The 16,111-nt window shown below is 37.7% G+C and overlaps 4 protein-coding genes across 5 annotated transcripts; 2 read left to right on the forward strand and 2 right to left on the reverse strand.

Moving 5' to 3' along the window:
* The first annotated feature begins 397 nt into the window (after positions 1–397).
* On the forward strand, positions 398–2,550 carry LOC111799646 (heavy metal-associated isoprenylated plant protein 32-like). The gene is made up of 3 exons (XM_023683069.1): positions 398–717; positions 816–891; positions 999–2,550. The coding sequence occupies exons 1-3, from the start codon at positions 688–690 to the stop codon at positions 2,351–2,353; spliced, it is 1,461 nt and encodes a 486-aa protein (XP_023538837.1). The 5' UTR covers positions 398–687; the 3' UTR covers positions 2,354–2,550.
* Positions 2,551–9,648: 7,098 nt separating this feature from the next.
* Positions 9,649–10,992, reverse strand: LOC111801042 (transcription factor MUTE-like). Of its 2 annotated transcripts, none has more exons than XM_023685006.1 (3): positions 10,886–10,992; positions 10,433–10,798; positions 9,649–9,735 (listed from the first exon to the last, which is right to left on the reverse strand). In XM_023685006.1, exons 1-3 carry the CDS (start codon positions 10,979–10,981, stop codon positions 9,649–9,651), a joined length of 549 nt encoding a protein of 182 aa, XP_023540774.1. In that variant the 5' UTR covers positions 10,982–10,992. The 2 variants fall into 2 exon arrangements, with proteins under 2 accessions (XP_023540774.1, XP_023540775.1); XM_023685007.1 differs by having other exon boundaries at positions 9,654–9,731.
* A 33-nt stretch (positions 10,993–11,025) lies between these two features.
* On the reverse strand, positions 11,026–11,622 carry LOC111800045 (transcription factor MUTE-like). Its single transcript, XM_023683622.1, has 2 exons — positions 11,527–11,622; positions 11,026–11,439 (listed from the first exon to the last, which is right to left on the reverse strand). Exons 1-2 carry the CDS (start codon positions 11,620–11,622, stop codon positions 11,026–11,028), a joined length of 510 nt encoding a protein of 169 aa, XP_023539390.1.
* A 2,674-nt stretch (positions 11,623–14,296) lies between these two features.
* LOC111799551 (basic 7S globulin-like) lies at positions 14,297–15,790 on the forward strand. The gene has a single exon (XM_023682909.1). The coding sequence runs from the start codon at positions 14,381–14,383 to the stop codon at positions 15,683–15,685; it is 1,305 nt and encodes a 434-aa protein (XP_023538677.1). The 5' UTR covers positions 14,297–14,380; the 3' UTR covers positions 15,686–15,790.
* Positions 15,791–16,111: the final 321 nt, after the last annotated feature.

Raw genomic sequence — 16,111 nt, forward strand, 5'->3', positions numbered from 1 at the left:
GTCTATATGGGTTATAGGCTCGTAGTCCTCTTATTCTATCTCGTCAAGATATTAGTAAACTTCTCGTCCAATCCCGTCCTCCTCAAACCGATTGATTTTGAATCTCAAACAACATTAAAAGAATTTTCTTTTCTTTTACATGATGTGTTATAATAATTAAGCACATGGAATAGAAGAGAGAGGAGACATCGATCTTAGGTTTACCCACAAATCAGTCTTGTCGGGGACTCATGATAACATAACACACCAAAACGCCACCGTTTTATTAACTCCCCAACCAGCGCACTCAGCCGAGCCAATTGTGAATTCAGCTCAGCTCAGCTCAGATTTTCGAAATCTCTGCAAGTACAATGCAGCAACCAATGGAGAAGAGAAGGGCTAATAAAAAAAGAAAACGGAGTTCCAAAATAAAAGAGTACTCTGCCTCTCCGTTTTGGTGTTTTCCCCTTCGTTTCTCACCTCCTCTCTGCCCCCATTTATCCCATCTCCGTTTCTTTCTCTCTCAACTTTGCTCTTCTCTGTTGGGTTTCTTCTTCTTTTCCCTCTCCCTTCTACTTTCTCTGCATTTTCTTGGTTGAGTTCCAAGAGATTCACCAACTACAACCCGCATAAAACCCGATTAACATTTCCCAGATCTGTTCTTCTCTGTTTTTTTTCTTTCTGTCTCTGTTTTTTTGACTTGAAGATATGAGTAAAGAAGAGTTTCTGAAGATCCAGGTGCTTTGTTTACTCCACATGTTCTGTTTTTCTGTAATGTTGTAGCTACTGTTTGTTCATTTTGTTCTGTTTTTGTGTTGTTTTGAGTGGTTCTGCAGAAATGTGTGTTGAAGGTCAATATTCACTGCGATGGATGTAAGCATAAGGTGAAGAAAATCTTGCAGAAAATCGATGGTACTCTGTTTTTCATTTCCTCTGTTTTCTTATGATGTTTCTGTCGGCTCTGTTTTTATTTTTACTTGTGTTTGAGTTTGATGGGGTTTGTGTGTTTTTTTCTTTAGGGGTTTTCACTACCGAGATAGATGCAGAACAGGGGAAGGTTACAGTCACTGGAAATGTCGACGCCGCCGTACTCATCAAGAAGCTGGCTAAATCCGGCAAACATGCAGAGATTTGGGGCGGACAACCGGCGAACAACAACAAGAATCAGCAGAACAACATAGCTAATCAGATGAAAAACATGCAAATTGACAATGCTAAAGGTGGGAACAACAAGGGTCAGAACCAGAAGGGTGCGGCTGCTAATGGAGGAAACAATCAGCCGAAAGGCGGCGGACAGGGACAGGGGCTGCCACCGGTGCAGGTGCAGCTTCAGCAGCTACAACAGATGAAAGGGTTTCAAGATCTGAAGCTTCCACCCCAATTTAAGGGGTTGAAACTGCCTGTTAAAGATCAAAACGTGAATCTTCCCAAGGGTGGGAAGTTTAATTTGCACGAAGGTGATGACCTGAGCGATGAGGATGAGGATGAGTATGATGATGAGGATGATTATGATGATGAAGATGAACTTGATGATGATTTGGGTAATCTTCATCTCCCTCCTGCGAGTAAGATGAAACCCATGATGGGAAATGGCCAGATTCCGAAAATTATGATGAATGGGAACCTTCCCCCGGTTGTGAATGGTCCGGCCGGCGGTGGTAATGCCAAGAAAGGCGGCGGAGCTGTGCCGGTTCAGGGTAATAACAATGGGAAGAATGGTAACGGCGGAGGAGGTAAAGGAAATGGTGGCGGCGGTGGTGGAGGTGGGAGTAACCAAAAGCAGGGCGGTGGAGGTGGGAGTAACCAAAAGCAGGGCGGCGGCGGCGGCGGTGGGAGCAATGGCAAAAACGGCAACGGCGGTGGAAATGGGAGTAGTAACGGGGTGAACGGCGGTCAAAAGATGACCGGTGGGGCAAACGGAATGGGCCATGATTTACAGAGCTTCATCGGTGCTCATGGATTGGGAATGTCAAATTTGGGTCAAATGGGTGACCGGCCAATGGGTCAAATGAACAATCTTCCAGCGGTGCAAGGTCTTCCCGCATCAGCGGCGGCAGCCATGAACGGTGGAGGCAGCGCCGGGAGGTTTATGCCGGACAGCATCTCCGCAAACCCCTACCAACAGCAGCAGCAGCAGCAACAGCAACAACAACAATACATGGCCCAAATGATGAACCAACAACAACACGCGCTTGGTCACCAACCAATGATGTACGCACGGCCACCGCCGGCCGTAAATTACGTGCCACCGCCGTACCCATACCCATATCCATACCCACCACCGTACCACCACCCATATCCACCGCCGCAGCAGCAGCCAGAACCCTACACGTATTTCAGCGACGAGAATCCGTCAAGTTGTAACATCATGTGAAACATGTGCCGCCGGAATTTCAAGATCGGAATCTTCATTATACTCTGCTTCTTCTTCTACTAAGCTACTTGATTGTGTATGATGTTGATTTTGCTTGTTTTTTTTCCCGCTTTTTTGGAATTTGAAGCTGGATTAGAGTCTTTAATCATATCATTAAGCCAAAAAAAGAGGGTTAATTATAGATATATATATATATATATATATAATTAAATTAAGATGTTTGGAAAGGGAAGCATGGATAAATGGTAGTGAGCTAAGCTTTGCCCTTTTTTTCCTTTTTTTTGGGACGCCATGTTTATAAGTGTTTATATGTTTATGTTATATAAACAACAATAAAGGATATTCTAAATTCCCATTTTCTTGCTTCCTTTGCCTCCCTACAATATTTTCATTTTTACATTATTTTCTACAAAAGATCCAATTTTTCTCTTAAAAAAATTAACTTTTAAATGGGTTCTTATCGGGTGAATCAGTTGACTTCGATTAGACCAAGTCGACCTTGAAAGGAATGTGCCCACATAGGCGCACGGGAGGTCCACACTCCTGACTAGAGGTGAGACCAACCACACTCCTGACTAGTCTCACTCTTGTTTATGTGAATGTGCCCATGTAGGCACACGGGAGATGAAAAAACCTTATGTGAGATAGTTAACTCCGATTAGACCACGTCAACCCTGAGAGGAATGTGCCCACATTCACCTAGCGCACCAGAGATGAGACCAACCACACTCCTGACTAGGCGCACTCTTGTTTATATAAATTGACATGTCTAAATCACGTGATAATTTTATTTCTTGAATATGATATATCCAAACCATATAAAGTGACAATTCAATGAGACATAAACTTTATAAAATTAAGAATATTAAAACATTATAGACCAAATTGAAAATGATACTCGTTTAACCTTAATAAAATTGCTTAAGAAGGCATTGCGTTTAGACATGTCGACTTTTCCTCCGACATTTTTTAGTCAATTTCTTATATTAATAGGAGATTAAAATAATAATCATATAAATTTAAAATGTAAGGATATGGTTTTCATAAAATAAAAACAACAAAAATGGGACAGGATAATGTTAGCATATGAATGAGGGAAAAATGAAAGAGGGAGAGGGACAGAATTGTCTTGTTTTAACAATTTCCCACATAAGGAATCTATCAATTTTATGTCCCAAATTTATTTATGACCGTTGGATGGAAATCTGGAGATGTTTGGTAACAGGGATAGTGGGGAGTTCCAGTTCGGGACAAGGTATAGGGCAAAAGTCGAAACAAACAATTATTATTATTATTTTTTTTTTTTAATGTCTTGAAAATCTAACGGCGTTGACACGAATTCTGGTACGTGTCCTGTCTTTTTTTATTTTATTTTATTTATTATTATTATTATTTAAAAAGAAAAGAAAAGGACGGATGAGATCCAGACTCAGAATCGGTTCCCAATCGAGTGCTGGAGATGTCACATGATGATCATGATGAAGCCTCATGCGGGCCCCACATGTCTTTTTTTTTTATTTTAATTTAAATTATTATATTTAAAATATAAAAAAACTGATTGATGTGGGACCCACCTACTTTTTCACTCAAGTACTCCCCTGTTTTTCTTCAATTCCCTATGAGAGGTGCACCTTATCATTCCCTTGAGCCACACCCCACCTGATCCTACCCCATCTTCCATTATTTTTTTTTATTTTTTATTTACCTTTTTGGTGATATTTATCTATTCGAGGGTTAATTAAAAACATTAAAAAAAAAAAAACACATTTTTTTACTTACCTTTGGTAATTTATAAAATTCTTACCAATTAATATATAAAAATTTACTCAATCTCCGTAAAAATAAATAAAAAATTTCGTCACAATCATAAAAATAAAAGTTCGAAACGAAAAAATGGTCATTCTTTATTATCTACGTGAGATTTCATACGACTTTCGATAAAAATAAATAAATTAGAATGTTGGGTAAAAAAAATTTAAAATTCACAAATATATTAAATATTTTTTAATAATTAACTTTTTATATAAATTCTTCAAAAATTAATTTTTTTTTTCATTATCAATTAGCTCAAAAGTATATTTTAATTATTTAATTTGGGAATTAGGAATTTTTTTTCTATTTTTTAAAAAGAAAGTGTAACGACCCAGATCCACCGCTAGCCGATATTGTTCTCTTTGAGCTTTACCTCAAGGATGTAAGGTTCCCACAACCTTATAAATGGTAGTTTGTTCTTCTTCCCGACCAACGTGGGACATCACGGGGTGGAAATAAAAGTTAAAAATTGATAAAATTGATTTTGTAAGAAAAAAAAGAAAATAGATGGGGTTAAGTTTGGCAGAGTGCAATTAATGTGGGGGCAGTGAGTCTGTTTGGTAGCGAGGATAGGGTAAGAGAGTCCCGGAATAAAACCAAACCCCACCCAATTCCCATGCTGCCTTGGGTCTTGGAAAAACTCGTCAACACACCACGTGTCTTTCATGCTACTCTCTCATAACTTTTATTTTATAATATAAGATGCTACAAATTTTTAACTTACTATATTATATATATATATATATATATATAACAAGTTTATATATGCCTAATACTCATATCATACCATATTAACCTTTAATATCGGTTACCAATTTACTCCGTTAAAAATGATACCATAGTCAATCACCAAACGCTGTAAGGCACTTGTTAGAGTAGGGCTAGATTCCCTCCATAGTAAATGCTTTTTAAAACTGTGAGGTTGACTGCGATACGTAACAAGATGAAACGAACAGTATTTACTAGTGGTGGACTTGACCTATTACAAATGGTATTAGAGCCAGTCATTGGACGCTGTGAAGCACTGGTTGGAGTATGACTAGACTCTCTCTATAGTAAACGCGTTTTAAAACCTGAGGCTCACGGCGACACGTAACGGGCCGAATCAGACATTAAATTAGCGGTGGGTTTGGCCTGTTACAAATGGTATCAGAACTAATCATTGGACATTGCGAGGCACTGATTGGAGTAGGGCTAGACTCTCTCCATAGTAGACGTATTTTAAAATTGGGAGGGTGATGGTGATACAATATCTACTAGCGGTGGGCTTGGCCTGCTACAAATGATATCAAAGTTAGTCACCGGATGTTGTAAGGCACTGATCGGAGTAGGGCTAGTCCCTCTCCACAATAAACACATTCTAAAATTGTGAGGATGAGAGTCGAACCGAACAATATCTATTCACCGTGAACTTACACGCCTCCACTGTTGAAGGCTACAATCGATCTGGTTGGGGCTACAACCAATTTGGTTACTTGTGGATGTAGAAGGTTAAGCTATAGCCCACTATAGTGTAGCACAACATTGAATCCCGCATTACAAAACATTCGATTTGATGTTTTACGAACTTCCATTATCGGCAGTCCCGCGGATCACGGACCCAAAATTATTTCATAAAATTCTGCACCCGAGTGGAGGAACTGGAAGGGACTTTTCATTCAACTCGAGCAAGAAGCCGATTGGATTGGATTGGATTAGGGCAGGGGAACGCCATTGAAAGTGATGCTTTTTGTCACCTGCTTCCGCTTGAATTCCGGGTTCAATCACTACATTGCCAAAGGAATATAATTTTCTTCTCCCAGTCAAAGGCAGCGTTTCCGAGATTTGACGTTTAGTGCCCGTCTTCATCCACATTCCCTTCACTTCCATCCAAAACCCGCTCTCCCTCGCCGTTCTTTGAAAAATGGTCAGTCAGTCAAACCCCTCTTCTTCTTCTCTACTCTCTTTTATATGCTTTAATTACTTAACCCATTTGTTATTGACTGCTGCGAACTCCATTGATTCTGTTCCACTCAACCTGTTTGATAAAATGCCTGTGTGAAGTAGTTTATCTGATCAGGGGTTGATTATGTATTGTTTGGGGAGATGTCATGGCCTAATTGGATTGGATTGATTTGGTGCCCTGAATGTGTTTGATGAAATGTCTGAATGAGGCCTTCTTTACTCTCTTTTACGAATGTACTGACAATGGTGAACTGCTTGAAGTGTTTAGCTTAGCTAGGCTAGGACACATCTTTTGGGTTAGCAGAAATATTGCAAACTTATGATTCGGGAGGGGAATAGATTGCTTTGATTAAGCTGAAAGAAAACATAATTTTGCGACAAAAGCTGATGAAGCCATTTCAATTTTCTTTAAAACACTTCTTCAGTAATCTTCACGTGCCTCTGGCTTTCAAGGAGGGACATACCATGCCTCAAATGATTATGGTTGGTTTTAAATAAAAGGCCATGGCTATACTAATTGTCTTGATTTGAGCAAGAATGATCACCTCTCTCACCTCACACTTTGACCCAAATTCACCTCTCTTTAACCGAAAAAGCAGCCTGCTTTTGGTTATTTACTTTATTATCCGCTCAGAGACTTGACATAGGCATAAATTTTTTATACTCTGTGCTTTCCTAAATCTACGATCCTACATCGGTAGGAAAGGAGAACGAAACATTCTTTATTAAAGTGTGTAAATCTGTCTCTAGCAGACTCGTTTTAAAAACCTTGAAAGGAAATTTGAAAGGAAAAACTCAAAGGGAGGACAATATTTGCTAGTGGTAGGTTTGAGCAGTTACAAAATGGTATCAAAGTCAGACACCGGGCGATATGTCAGCAGCAAGAAGGCTTAGCCTTGAAGGTGGTGGAAACGAGGTGTGTGCCAACAAGGACTTTAGGCACCAAAGGGATGGGTTGGGGGGTGCCACATTAATTGGAGAAGAGAACGAGTGACAGCGAGAACGCTGGGGCCCGAAGGAGGGTGGATTGTAAGATCCTATATCGGTTGGGGAGGAGAACGAAACATTCTTTATAAGGGTATGAAAACCTCTCTCTAGTATACACATTTTAAAAACTTTGAGAGAAAACTCGAAAGTGAAAGTCCAAATAGGACAATATCTATTAGCGGTGAAATGATAATATCTACTAGCGGTGGGCTTAAGCTATTACGGTAAATGGTCAAATTCTTTGGTTTTACTCCACCCCAGATCACAATAAGCTTCAAAAAGGCAACTCTTTAGCCGTATCTTTTAAAGAAGATATTACATTTGTAAAGCATNGCGTCTTTTTAAAGAAGATATTACATTTGTAAAGCATAAGATCATAGACTTAATCAGCACTCTAAGTACTCCTCCCTGTGCACCATTTAATAATTGTTTCACAGATCAGATTAAGCCATTCTGTACCAAATACAACTTAAATATTAGTTATAGGAAAGANGTATCTTTTAAAGAAGATATTACATTTGTAAAGCATAAGATCATAGACTTAAGCAGCACTCTAAGTACTCCTCCCTGTGCACCATTTAATAATTGTTTCACAGATCAGATTAAGCCATTCTGTACCAAATACAACTTAAATATTAGTTATAGGAAAGAATATCATATGCACTGTCTGTTAGGAACGAGACATCAAATTATATTTTAGAGCCGCAGAGCTGCACTCCATAATGTATGGTTTTGGTAGGAAGAAAAGTATAGTGAATGTGGAGCCAGTTTGGAGCATAAGCACAGTGCTGGGAATCTCAGTGGCAGAGGCATTTTAGGCTTAAATTGTTCTTGGCCAACAACTTGCGCAATTTCTGTGCAAAATGCCAACTGAACCCATCCATCTTTGTGTGTGTATAATGAAGATCCAAAGTGGAATTTAATTCAGTGTTTTTGGTACACAAAGTTGGTGGGTCATTGGTTTATTTGTTTAATTTCAATGCCATAGCCATTATTACTCAACTAGGCACCATGGAGCATGAACAAGAAGCCATCCTCTACTGTCCCCATTTTAGTACTCTAATAAATGTTTGCCTCACTAAGTTATTAAAGTCTGAATTTGTTTACTTGCCCGTGTTCGGATTGTCAACTTTATTTGTAAAATTATTTTTTTTAGTCGTCGGGTACATAGATGTCTCTGAGGTGGAGCGGGGATGGAGATGTTGGAGGATGAAAGTCCTACCTCGCTAATTTAGGGAATGATTATGGGTTTATAAACAATAATACTTTTTTCATTGGTATGAGGCCTTTTGGGAAGCCAAAAGCAAAGCTAGAACTTATGCTCAAAGTGGACAATATCATACCATTGTGGAGAATCGTGTTCGTCTAATAGGAGAATTTTTAGTCTAACGATATGGTGGGTATAGAGATGTCATTGGTCGGACGGGGGACGAGAATGAGATTTATCCCCTACCGCATATAATTCTCTATTTATTTTTACATGGGATTTCGGCAAAAAAAAAAAACACAGCCGACTAATTGGAGCCGCAAAGCCGAGCCGAAGAGAGAATGTGCTCGGTTTGGTTGAACCGGGCAGAGGACCGGCTTAGGGAGTCGCAGAGGGAATCTCAATTATTAATTGCTGTTTGTATTTATTAATTTTTATAATAAAATATAGGTAAGTGGGACCCAGAGTAAGTGCAGAGTGCACCGTTCCAGGCCTAATCATTACTCCAAAGCCACGCATGGTACTGAATCCAGGCCGTAGATTAAATACGTCGTTGCTTTGGAACGTACACGTGGTTTGATCATTTTTTATTATTATTTTTTAATTTGTTTGGGTGGGTCCTACGAGTCAGAGAGAACACGCCTGTGAATGAGTGACCGTACCTGATTATCATTGAAAGTCAAAAAGGTCAACGGTTTTAGTTGAACCGCTCAGAATCCCCCGTTTTTTTTTTTTTTTTTTCTTTTGGTTTGAATGATGCATTGTTCATGCATTCATCATAGAATTTTGCAGGTTTCTTACGTCGTCGTTTTATGCTCGGCTGCTTCATTAACAATAATAATATTTTCCATGTAAAAAAATTAAGGAAGTGAAGCAATCAGTTGGTCGACGGCAGAGCTTCCAATTCCCACGGAAAATACGAGGATCCATAAGGTGTTGGTCGAGGAACACGATGGCCGAGCAAGATATTATCGAAACGAATATTTGAAATCAAGAAGAGAGTCCAATCTTGGATTGGACTAAGAACGAGCTACAAATAGTCATTCATGTTGTTGTTTTAGTATAAAAATGTTGAATATTAAAATAAAAATTGCATAATTAGACATTCAAGTAGTTTTGATCGAGCTATGTTATAGAGTAATTTGAATCACGAGTTTTTTCTTCTTAATCTTATCACCAAGGTAATCCGTTCCAAAACTTTTCTGGATCTTATTTTTTAAGATTACTATTTTTTATTGAAAATAAAATCAATCAAAGGGAAAGATAATTGATTTTATGAAAATCCCATAATACAAAAACAGCAAATATAAAGTTTTGAAGTCCTTAAAGCCTTTAATTATGTTCTTCACTGGCATAAGTAAAGTTGAGAGCAGAAGCTTTGTTGAACTTCAAAGGCTAATTCATCCAAACTTAGCTGACATTCAAGCCCTATCTGCATCCAACAAATCAAACAAGTTAGATAAGCACCGATCACTGGTAGAATATCAACTTCAAAAGCTCATATTGATTCGAAACGTTTGATCCTAATCAACAATCTTACGTAATTACGAAAAATAACAAAGACCCGTCATCATATAAGTCATAACAAGTTACTGATCAAGATTTTAGTAGTAATTTTGCATATATTTGTATTGGGTACGTGCATGCATGTGTTTAAATCTAGTTCATAGATAAAAATGGAAACCCATAACTCTAACGAAAGCGAAAAGCTTAGTTTTGCTGAATTCACTTCGAAATGATCGAGATAAATCAAGAGAAAGATCACCGAATTCTTAAACCGTGAAAAAATATTCTTAAAGAGTTGTTTATATGAACAACCCTTCTGCACGTTTTGTGGATCATGAGACACTGATGATCATTTCAAAGGTCGATAATTTAATTTGACACTTGTGATTGTTGAACTATTGTGATCAAACTTCAACCCGTTATAACCCTAATTTTTCCGAGTAGAAAAAGACGATTTACAACTTCAATTCCCATGTAAAATGAACAATTTTGTTTCAAATTTCATAAAATCAAGGTGTTATTGGTGAAAAAAAAGAAGATTTTTGGGAAGAGAAAATTAGGGTTTGTAAAATCTCCAACCAAAAAACCCAAACAAAACTGGTTAGTCCTAATTTGGTATATACCTTGACAACAAAAGAGTAAAGAACAGTGTCATCCATACTACTGATGTTGAGATGAAGAACCTCAAACGACAGCCTCTCCAACACACTAATCATCTTCGAAAGTTGCCCGGGAATTCGTCGAGAAATGATCTTCAACAGCACGTTCGAACCTGAAATCTTCGCTTCGACATCCGCCACCGACGAGTTACAACAAGCTCCGACATCAACTCCATTTTCAAATCCATCGGCAACCGCCACCAACGGCCTCGGACTCGGGCTCGGACTTACACTCTTCCTCCTCCGTTTGTTCGACTCCAACGATTGCAAAACCTGATGCAACTCCTTAATGAACTCGATCACTCCCCCAATTATCGACGCTTGATCTCCCTAACATAACATCAAAAACCCACTTCACATAATCAAAATCATACCAAAATCAACACAAAAATAGAACAAAAACAGATCAAAATATACCCTTTTGATATAGAAACAAGGTGTCAAAGTTCTCAAAACCCTAAGATGTTCATTCATCTGCCTTCTCCTATTCCTCTCCACAGCAATATGAGCCATGTTTTGCTCACAAATTTGGCACCAAAACAGCCATTGATATCTATTTATATGGCTAACACAACGAGGCAANTTAGTCCTAATTTGGTATATACCTTGACAACAAAAGAGTAAAGAACAGTGTCATCCATACTACTGATGTTGAGATGAAGAACCTCAAACGACAGCCTCTCCAACACACTAATCATCTTCGAAAGTTGCCCGGGAATTCGTCGAGAAATGATCTTCAACAGCACGTTCGAACCTGAAATCTTCGCTTCGACATCCGCCACCGACGAGTTACAACAAGCTCCGACATCAACTCCATTTTCAAATCCATCGGCAACCGCCACCAACGGTCTCGGACTCGGGCTCGGACTTACACTCTTCCTCCTCCGTTTGTTCGACTCCAACGATTGCAAAACCTGATGCAACTCCTTAATGAACTCGATCACTCCCCCAATTATCGACGCTTGATCTCCCTAACATAACATCAAAAACCCACTTCACATAATCAAAATCATACCAAAATCAACACAAAAATTGAACAAAAACAGATCAAAATATACCCTTTTGATATAGAAACAAGGTGTCAAAGTTCTCAAAACCCTAAGATGTTCATTCATCTGCCTTCTCCTATTCCTCTCCACAGCAATATGAGCCATGTTTTGGTCACAAATTTGGCACCAAAACAGCCATTGATATCTATTTATATGGCTAACACAACGAGGCAAAAGGCAAGTTGGTAGGGTTTTGGGACAAACAATAAATGCAACATGTTGTAGTCTCGTGAGACTTAATTTTCAACTGGGTATGTGACGTGTTTGATTATTTCTATCATGTTAGATTGAGTACGTAACCGTTAATGAGATGTTGTTCTATATTGAGTTGATTGTGTGAGTTCAGTAATTGATTATACTCAGGTGTGATCATAGATTTTCTCATAATTGTCGTTGGAAGCTCGAGAAGTTAGAATGAAATTCCGTATGTGATCTTAGATTTTTCGTAACCCTTTTCGTAGCGTACTATCACGACTCTCAAAAAAATGTTCCAACGGCGAATACGAGTATAGATATAAGATATCAATTATTATTTCAATGAACCATTATCATCTAAAATTCTAATAATACGCTAACGTCCCATAATTCAATCAATAAAATTAGTGAATAAAACAATAATTATCATCTTAAAAAATCGATAATTTTTTGTAACAGACGTTAATTTATTCAAATAATTGAACAATAATCGAAAAAAATGATAAATTAAAATATTATTTTAAACAAAATATAGGTCAAAATCTAGCTAGGTGTGCCATGAATATAATCAAGATAGAGAAGTTGGAATTAAATTGACAACTTTATTATTTTTTTAATATAATATATTATCTTTGTATTTTTTTTTTTTTTTATCAAATTTATATTCGTAAAACACAAATTAAGAAAGAAGACATGTGATAGGACGTGTGCTCGTTTAGTAGTATGTCCAACCCTAGGTCTAGGCTCATACGGTCGATGATCGAGGTGGGTTATTCAATTCTTTAAGCTCGGATCAATCAGAGTCGGTGCCACTCGAACCGGTTTGACCAGTCTTAGGTCAATCCACAACAAATACAAATATAAAAATAGTTTTATTACGTGGTTGTAATCGACTAGAAATGATTTGGGTATTAAAAGTCAAAAATAAAAGTCTTCGACAAAACTAATTTGATAGATTAAATATTGTATATAATTAATTAATTAATCTAACGCTATCTCTATTTATATTATTTTATAATGATTTTAATACGATAAAAAAAGTAATGTTGAAAGTTTATGATAAATTAAATACGTAATCTATTATCTTATCAATAAAGTTATATAGATGTGACGTTAATATGCTTTTTTAACATAAGATATTATAAATTTAGACTTTAGGTTACCGACGCGCAATATCTTAATTTATGTCATCTCATTTTTAAATTATAATATTTTTTATTCCAATGTCAAAAATTCAAATATTGAACATTTACTCTTATTTAGAACGTTTCTATGTCGGTTAAATTAGGTTAACGAAAAATCAAATTACAGACTAATTTGGAGTACGACTCTAAAAGAATTTTTACATATATCATCGATTTAAAACTTCGAGAGTCAAATATTTGTTTTTATATATATAAAAAAAAATATAATGTAATAAAAAATTCAGATGTCAAATAACCTCGTAATATCCGAAATTTAAACCGAATTTGGATTCGGCACCAAACCTTCGAAGAAAAAAAATATATATCTTATTAATATAAATAAATATTTTTAATTATGATATTAAGGAATTATTAATTTCTTCATAATTAAAAGATATAATTCAAAAAATAATTGAAATGAGTTTTGATTATCTTAAAATATTTTATTTTTATCCAAGAGCCGTACGCATATAAGACAACGGCACCTTTTATTATTATTATTATTGATAAGAATTTATTTCCATTGAAAAGTCAAATATTTGGTGCTATTTTATTTNATTATTATTATTATTATTATTATTATTATTGATAAGAATTTATTTCCATTGAAAAGTCAAATATTTGGTGCTATCTTATCTTATTTTATTTTATTTCAAATAAAATAAAATCTATTTTATTTTATTTTAAAAATAGCATTTAACTTTCAATTTTTTTTTAAAAAAATAATAATTATGATTACTCTTTTTTAAATATATTTGATTTTTTTAATTAAAAAATATAAAGTTTAAAAATTTAGAAAATAATTTATAAGGTGTCGATAGAGAGTCTTTGTCTATATACAACGGTTGCAACGTGACGGTCTCATCTNATTTTAAAAATAGCATTTAACTTTCAATTTTTTTTTAAAAAAAATAATAATTATGATTACTCTTTTTTAAATATATTTGATTTTTTTTTAATTCATAAATATAAAGTTTAAAAAAATTTCATTAATTTTTATAAGTAATATTAAAAATTTGGAAAATAATTTATAAGGTGCCGATAGAGAGTTTTTGTCCATATACAACAGTTACAACGTGACGGTCTCATCGGGCGTTCTGATGTTGACGATTAAAGGGCTGGCTCTACGTGGACAGAGCCAGGGAGGCACCCACCGTTTATCTTCAGCAAACTTACAAAGACTTTCAAGATTCATAAAGGGTTCCAGATTTNCCATATACAACAGTTACAACGTGACGGTCTCATCGGGCGTTCTGATGTTGACGATTAAAGGGCTGGCTCTACGTGGACAGAGCCACCGAGGCACCCACCGTTTCTCTTCAGCAAACTTACAAAGACTTTCAAGATTCATAAAGCGTTCCAGATTGGAACGAAACAATTTGTAATATTAAAATTTGAATTTTTTTTCATTCATAATTTTAAAATTTTCAAAGTTTTTCCTATATAAATCCACAGATCTCCATTACTGTAACACACCACCAACAATGGCGACCTCCACTTCCCTCTCCTTCTTCTCCTCTGTTCTCTTCCTCCTCTTCTCCGCCGTCGCCACAACCTCCTTCCGCCCCAAAGCTCTGGTTCTTCCGGTCACCAAACACCCTTCTCTCCAGTACATTACCCAGATCCGGCAACGAACCCCTCTGGTTCCGGTGAAGCTCACCGTCGACCTCGGTAGCCAGTTCATGTGGGTCGACTGTGACCGTGGCTACATTTCCTCCACCTACAAGCCTGCCCGTTGCCGCTCTGCTCAGTGCAACCTTGCTTCCAAGTCCAGCGGCTGCGGCCAGTGCTTCTCGCCGCCAAGACCCGGCTGCAATAACAACACCTGCAGTCTGTTCCCCGGAAATACCATTATTCATCTCTCCACTAGCGGCGAACTCGCCTCCGATGTCGTCTCTGTTTCCTCCACCGACGGATTTAATCCAACCAAGCCCGTCACGGTCCCGAATTTCCTCTTTGTCTGTGGGTCCACGTTTCTCCTCGACGGCCTCGCCGGCGGCGTAACCGGAATGGCCGGATTCGGACGGAACGGGATTTCTCTCCCATCCCAATTCTCCGCCGCCTTCAGCTTCAACAGAAAATTCGCCGTTTGCCTAAGCGGCTCCACCAGATTCCCCGGCGTAATCTTCTCCGGCAACGGCCCATACCATTTCTTACCCAACATCGACCTAACCGATTCCCTCACATACACCCCACTCTTCATCAACCCCGTCAGCACCGCCGGCGTCTTCTCCGCCGGCGAAAAATCCACCGAATATTTCATCGGCGTAAAATCCATCCTCATCAATTCCAAAACCGTCCCACTCAACACCACCCTCTTAAAAATCGACAGCAACGGCGTCGGCGGAACCAAAATCAGCACCGTCGATCCATACACCGTCTTAGAATCCTCAATTTACAACGCCGTGTTGAAAACCTTCACGACGGAGCTCAAGAACGTTCCAAGAGTAGCGGCGGTGGCGCCATTCGGAGCTTGTTTCAATGCGAAGAGCATTTCCAGCACCCGATTAGGACCAGGCGTGCCGTCAATTGAACTGATTTTGCAGAACAAGAAAGTGATTTGGAGAATATTCGGCGCGAACTCAATGGTACAGGTGAAGGACGACGTGCTGTGCTTGGGGTTCGTGGACGGTGGCGTGAACCCACGAACCTCGATCGTTATTGGGGCCCACCAGATTGAGGACAATTTACTCGAATTTGATATGGCCACTTCTAGGCTTGGATTTAGCGCCACTCTTCTGGGTCGGATGACCACGTGTGCTAATTTCAATTTTACCTCTAAACCTTGATTAATTAGTCTTAATTAAATGTTTAATGTACCCCTTAATAACTGTTGCTGCTTTTCATGCTTCAATAATTCATGGATATGAATATTTAATCATGCTTTTCATTAATTATTTATTTAAGAATTCTCGACCCAGAGAGATTTTGATAGCAAATTGCTTAGTGTGCTGAATGATGCACCGTCCTCTTCGGTCGCTACAGTGCATCATGACATTCTTTTATATTGACCCCCGCGTGGTCAAATGGGTACGTGTGACCTTTAGTATAGTTGTGACATTTTATCTCACTTGAACTAGCTGGGGACTGTGACACCGGTGCATTTTTATTTTTTTTTACCATTATTATAAATTTATAATTGATTATTCATTATTATATTTAAATGTAAAGAGATCTAGCGTTCTTAATAAATTATTGGTCGAAATGGATAATAA

The sequence above is a fragment of the Cucurbita pepo genome, chromosome LG08, assembly GCF_002806865.2.
Source record: "Cucurbita pepo subsp. pepo cultivar mu-cu-16 chromosome LG08, ASM280686v2, whole genome shotgun sequence".
NCBI lineage: Eukaryota > Viridiplantae > Streptophyta > Magnoliopsida > Cucurbitales > Cucurbitaceae > Cucurbita > Cucurbita pepo.